The following is a 6,303-nucleotide window of genomic DNA, read 5'->3' as shown; positions in this document are numbered from 1 at the left end:
TCGCGGTGCTCACCCTTTGGGACTCTCTGAGGGAGGAGCTGTTTGGATGGATCAGAGAGCCTTGGACCTCCTTGGGCTTTCCGGAACTGAGTATGCAGGGCGCCCTGTGGTCCCCACAGACGAATGGGCTCACCTTCCGCAAGTTCACAATTTATGGGGTTGGAGCTGAGTGTGTCCAGGTGCACTTGGAGTGATCCAAGGCCCAGGAACTCCCAGTTCCTGGCTGGGACTCCTGGATGACATTTTGGGTGCACTGGGGTCGTGGGGTCCTTCAGGATTTCTGCCTGCGGCCCCCCAGCTCCACCCCATCATGTGGCTGCCCCGACTCCGCCTCCGCCCCAGTTCCTGTTTAGGCCTCTGCTGTCCCACTTCGGCCCCTAGGGCTCCCTACAGACGTCTCTTCCTGCTCCGCCTGGGCCGCCTGTTCCTGGGCGCCCGCTGCTCGCATCTCCGCATCTTGGTCGGTTCTGTCGGGGGATGGGGTCTCCCCCTGGCCCGGGCTGGCCCTCCTGGAGACCCCGAGGCCACTTAGCACCACGGTGACCTCCCAATCTGTCTGGTGCTGCAGCCCCCAGGATGAAGGGCGGCGAGGGGGACGTGGGTGAACAGGCCCCGCTCAACCCAGAGGCCGAGAGCCCTGCAGGCTCCGCCACATACCGAGAATTCGTGCATCGCGGTTACTTGGACCTTATGGGGGCCAGTCAGCACTCGCTGCGGGCGCTCAGCTGGCGCCGCCTCTATCTCAGCCGGGCCAAACTCAAAGCCTCCAGCCGCACGTCTGCCCTGCTCTCGGGCTTCGCCATGGTGAGGGGAGGGAAGGGGCGCACTGGGCGTGGGGTGTGGCACTTGGGGGCACGGGGCCGTGGGCAAATGAGTGCCGATGGGAGGCAGGCAAAGGGAAGGGAAAGTTGGGATTTAAGTGGTAAAAGGGGGAACAAACAAGGTCCCAAGGGAGGGCACAAGTCCCTTTTTAATGGTTGTGTGTGTAAACAGACCCTTGGCATAAATTGGGCTACAGGGAGGATAAACAAATGCCAAAGGTATTAAAGGGGACCTATGTCCTGGGGGTAGAAAAATCGCCAAGGGGGTTACATAGCAAGGATGGGGCAAAGAAGCTCAAAAGCATAATCCAAGGAGGAGTGATTACTAGATCCCCATGGTTCAAAGGCAAATTGAGCTGGGTGGGGGCTGTATAAACAGGGCTGGGGTGGGGGCATGTCAGAATAAACTGGAGTCACCCAAATGAAGGTGGGCCCATCCTAAGGAGGGCAGGTAGTCCCTAGCAAGTACAAAAGATGCTCAATGTAATTCAGGAAAGCTTTGAGAAGATGCCTGTGAGGAAACCTCTAGGGAAAGAAGCTGATTAGAAAGCTGATACATGATTCCTAGGCTGATAAACTGGGGGTGTGGGAAGATGTTATCAGCTAACGTTGGCCCAGAGGAGGCCTCATAGGAAGTTGGACTGAGGGAGGTCCCAGAGTAAGGAGTCAGCAGACACAAGTCCTGGTTCTTTCTTCCTTGGGGCCAGCTGTGTGACCCTAGACAGGCCTCCACCACTTTCTTTGGTCCATGGGAAATTGTGAGATCATGGAGGGTATACCCTCTGTAGCCTGCCAAATACCTGGCCCAGAATGAGCTGATTCTTGTTATCAAACCATAGATTCAAGCATGTTAGAGCAAGACACACACTAAACACGGTTCAGACTACCTGTTAATTGGACAGGTATGAAAATCAAGGCCCAGAATGGGACAGTGGCTCTGCCAAGAGTATGCGGCAGATGAAGGATATAGAATAAACTAGGACTCAACGTCACTGTACTGTTAGTCCAGGGTTTCCCCACAATCATGACAGAAGAAAGAGAAAGTGGCCGGTGGAAGAGAAGTCCTCATAGTGATATAGGACAGGACAAATTTCTCCAAGTGCGGGGGAGACCAAGCCCCGCACCAAGAGAAGAGGGTCCTTTGGTGGAGAGTGTGGAAAGAATTCAACACACACACACCAAAGTTGGAGTCAAAAGGAAAGTTTATTAGAAAAAAGATAATGCTCCACAGACAGAGTATGGTCTCCTCTCAGAGGCAGAGAGTGGGACAGTGAGAGAGACAGAAAAGGCACTGAGAGGGACCCTGAGTGTTCAGGCTATTCAATTGATATGTCATTCTTTAGTTCCCATTTCCTGATATGGACAAACAGTGAGGAAGGGGAAGAGTATATACGTGAATATGTAGAGTGAAAGGCCTGCTGGGAGTTCCCAGGTTTTAATCCTTAGGTTCCCCATGGTTTTAGCCATAGGGAATGACTCTTGCCTGTTTCTCCTTCTGAGATGTGGAGAATGGGTTGTTAATAATCTTTCTGTGTTCTGAAGGTGCCCTCCTGGCCTGGCTGCAGGGCTGATCAGCATATTGCAGTCTCTGAATGTAGCTTGATTAACATTTTTAATTCTTTTGCCTCCTTCCTGCATTAATAGAACTGTGCTCTTGTTGGAGTCAAATTGAGATGGGGATAAAAGAGTCACAGCACTAGGTGATTTAGGTTAGTCTCTGCCCCTCTCCATGCCACAGCCTCTGTATTTGAAATGAGGGAAAGTATCCCTAATAGTCATCCTAAATCTGTGGTTTTCTGTGTGGGGGCCTAAAATCCACAGGCCAGCCCACCCTTCCTGATGTGAAGTCAGCTAGGGACAGGGGGTTGGCTTCCATTCACCTGTACAGACTGCAGAGGGAAGAAAGCAGTCCCATGGACCTAGCTGAGGGAAGTCCCCTACCCCCAAGCCCCATGGTCCATCCTCTTCCCAAGGGGCCAATCTGACCTGTTGCTGGACTTGCATGTTGCTTGGGTGACAGCTTAAGGGCCAGAATCTTCTCTACAGGATCAAGAGGCCAGATGGGTAGGTTCTAGGGGCAGGACTGGCTCTAGTCCTGCCAGAGAAGAGCAAGGCCAGGTCAGGCGATGGGAGAAACCAGGACTAGGCCTGGCCCAGTTTCCCAAAATACTCATCCTGTCTTCCACCGCTCTCCATGCTCTGCACATTCTTCCTTCCCTCAGCCCCAAAGCAATCTAATGGATTCTGCAAGAACAAGGCATGGGGAAAGATCCACATTCTGGAATCCAGGTGGCCTGTGTTAGAGTAACACAAATTGTATTGAACTGTCACCAAGTACCACGCACTGTGCTTAGGGCTTTTATGTACATCATCTTTCTATTATGAAGTAGGCACCACAGCTATGTCCATTTTACAGATGAGAAAACCGAGGATCAGAGGTGTTCAGACACCTGCCCAGGGTCCCACACAAATAACTGGCAGGATTTTAACTTAGGCAGTCTAGTTCTAGAGTCCAAATATATACAAGTCTAGAATAGGATCATCAACTCAATGTTGGCAAAGGCCAGGCAAATAATATGGATGCCAAGTTGGCTCTGTGGGGACTGTAGTTATAAAGAGACCCCATGACCTGTTCAAAGGAAGCAGTCATGACTCCACTCTAGCTGATAGTTGCTATGCAGGAATGTGGGCCTGGTGTAACTAGATCTTTCAAAATTTCAAAATGATCTGGAAATAGGGATATTTATATGAAATCTCTTGAGTTTTCAAAGTTGGCAACTTAATTCTACTTAAATTTTTTTTTTTTTTTTTACAAGAAAAGCTTTATTAGAAGGGAAAGATACACTTCCAGATATAGAAGCGGGTGGCAACTTAAGAAACACACTGTATGAACAGCCAGGCAAAACATGTCTGCAAGCTGGCTTGGGTTCATAGTATGCCAATATGCAAACTCTGGTCTTGGACTTCAGTAACTCTAATAATAACAGCAGACACCTAGTTCTTACTAGTGCCTTGCACTTTTCTTATCACTTGATGTATTATCTCATTCAATTTCCACAACAACCCTATAAGGGAGATAGATGCTATTATGAAAACCTCATTTTCCAAATGAGGAAATTGAGGCACAGAGAGAACTAAGTCACTTGCTCAAGACTATCATGCTTGTAGACTTGAGAACGAACGGCCAGAATCTGTGCTTTTTAACCCCTATGTTATAATAAGGTAAGATGGTCAGAAACATGTCATCCAGCCCTCTTGATAGGTAGGTGAGGAAACCAAGGCCCAGGACATTCATGCATTCAAGAAAGACTGGGAGACTTTTTTTCTGCCAGGCACTGTTCCAGGTCCTAAGGATACATCAGTGATGTTTGCCAACAGGCAAAAACCCTGCCTGCTACTGTTGAGGTTATGAACACTCAATCCATCCTCTCTTGTCCCCACAGGTGGCCATGGTGGAGGTACAACTGGAGAGCAACCACGAATACCCGCCAGGCCTGCTGGTGGCTTTTAGTGCCTGTACCACCATACTAGTGGCTGTACACCTCTTTGCACTCATGGTCTCCACGTGTCTTCTGCCCCACATTGAAGCCGTTAGCAACATCCACAACCTCAACTCTGTCCACCAGTCTCCACACCAGCGACTCCACCGCTATGTGGAGCTGGCCTGGGGCTTCTCCACTGCCTTGGGCACCTTCCTCTTTCTTGCTGAAGTTGTTCTGGTTGGCTGGGTCAAGTTTGTGCCCATTGGAGCCCCTTTAGGCACGCCAGCCCCCATGGTACCTGCCTCCCAGGTGCCTGGGACTCTGTCACCAGTGGCTACCTCCCTTAGTCCAGCTTCTAAGCCACCCTCTTCTTCTGTAGCCCCTCCACAGGCTGAGCCACCTGAGGCCTGCTCATCCTGGCAAGCATGTGGTGGTGGTGGGGCCCATGGACCAGGCTGGCAAGCAGCCATGGCCTCCACAGCAATTATGGTACCCGTGGGACTTGTGTTCGTGGCCTTTGCTCTGCATTTCTACCGCTCCTTGGTGGCACACAAGACAGACCGCCACAAGCAGGAGCTAGAGGAGCTGAGTCGCCTGCAGGGGGAGCTGCAGGCTGTGTGAGACTTGTGTTAGCCACCGCGGAAAAGCACTGCCTCCCTCAGGGGTCAGCCACAGACCCCAGGTCTCCAGACCACTTCCCTGACCCTGCCTAGAGCCATTTCCTGTGGCTACTCTCAGGTAGAGACCAGATTCCTGCCCTCAGGGTCTTTTGGGCTGGGCCTTGGGGCAGCTCCCACATTCCAAGAGATTCTCCCTGTCAGCCTGTCCCATGGGTTTTGTAAATTCTGTATACCAGGGCTTGGAGGAGCAAGGGAGAAAATGGAAGGTCCTCAGTCTAAGGCTCATGTGGTAGGTGGAGGGGAGGCAGAGAGACCCCGGTCAGACCTTTGGTGCTGATCCTTAGCCACTTGCACCTATATAGGATGTTGAGGTCAGGTTACATACCCATCCAACTGCCCCAAAAGGCAGCCAACTCTTGCTTTATTTTTGTAGAATCTATTTTATGGTTGGCATTTGTTGGGAAGCTTTTTCCTCATCCTGATTTTGAAGGGTTCCATACTCTTAATTGCTATAGAGAAGGATTTGCGTGTTTCTTCCCCCAGCATAGGTCTAGTCTTTCCTAGGAGGAGCCTCCCTATTTTTGGAGGTTCAAGTGCCTGTCCAACTTCTCTAGACCCACACTTAATGCTTCTATATCTGGTTCTCATTCTTCTCTGCCGGGTTGGGGGTCTTTAGAGACTTAGGGCCTGTGCGCCCAGCCCAACTGCCTGGCCAGTGTTGGGGTGAGGTTTTAAAAGGTCCTGTCCTAGCCCTTGAAATACAGAGTTATTCCGACACTGAATTTTTGATGCACCTTGTTTTGTATAATAAATTCTTTCACAGATGTCCCTGTGGCTGTGAATAGGGTGAAAGGGAGGCCTCCTTGGGATCAGGTGACTTGTTCCTAAGAGCTGAGTAGAGGCATGTGTACCTGGGGGTGGGGCAGGGGTGTGGGAGAGTGGGTTCCAGGTATTGACCTCTTTCTGGTGCTAACAGGGGCCAGTAGCTTCTGAATGTAGAATGTTACAACAAGGCAAAAAAAGGCTTTTGCACTGTTGTTCCTGAGCTCAGGGTCTCTATCTCTTTCATTAAGGATTTAGCATGTTTTACTTTTTTTCTTTTTTTGAGTGACTACTACATACTAATAGGCTTTTCATAGGTTATCTCATTTAATCCTCACAGCCACCTCAAGAGACAAGTCTTTCTCATTCCCTTTCAGAGGCAAGAAAGCTGAGGCCCAGGAAGGCTGAGGATCTTGCCCAGAGCCACACAACTACTCAGTGAAAACAACTACCTTTACCATCACATAGGAAATCTGTTTGACTTAAGAAGCCAGTACCTTTAAACTGGGACAAGAGAAAGGAATACGATCTCATCATCCATTTAAAGGGTCCCAGTCC

General features: G+C 50.2%; 1 protein-coding gene across 1 annotated transcript; it reads left to right on the top strand.

The window, feature by feature from the left end:
- The first annotated feature begins 216 nt into the window (after positions 1-216).
- ORAI3 (ORAI calcium release-activated calcium modulator 3) lies at positions 217-5,751 on the top strand. The gene is made up of 2 exons (XM_039884474.1): positions 217-804; positions 4,265-5,751. Exons 1-2 carry the CDS (start codon positions 577-579, stop codon positions 4,922-4,924), a joined length of 888 nt encoding a protein of 295 aa, XP_039740408.1. The 5' UTR covers positions 217-576; the 3' UTR covers positions 4,925-5,751.
- The last annotated feature ends 552 nt before the right edge of the window (positions 5,752-6,303 follow it).

Source organism: Pteropus medius, unplaced genomic scaffold, assembly GCF_902729225.1.
Source record: "Pteropus medius unplaced genomic scaffold, Ma_sr-lr_union100, whole genome shotgun sequence".
Classification (NCBI taxonomy): domain Eukaryota; kingdom Metazoa; phylum Chordata; class Mammalia; order Chiroptera; family Pteropodidae; genus Pteropus; species Pteropus medius.
The sequence above is the reverse complement of the archived record's forward strand: the minus strand, read 5'-3'. Positions and strand labels throughout refer to the sequence as shown.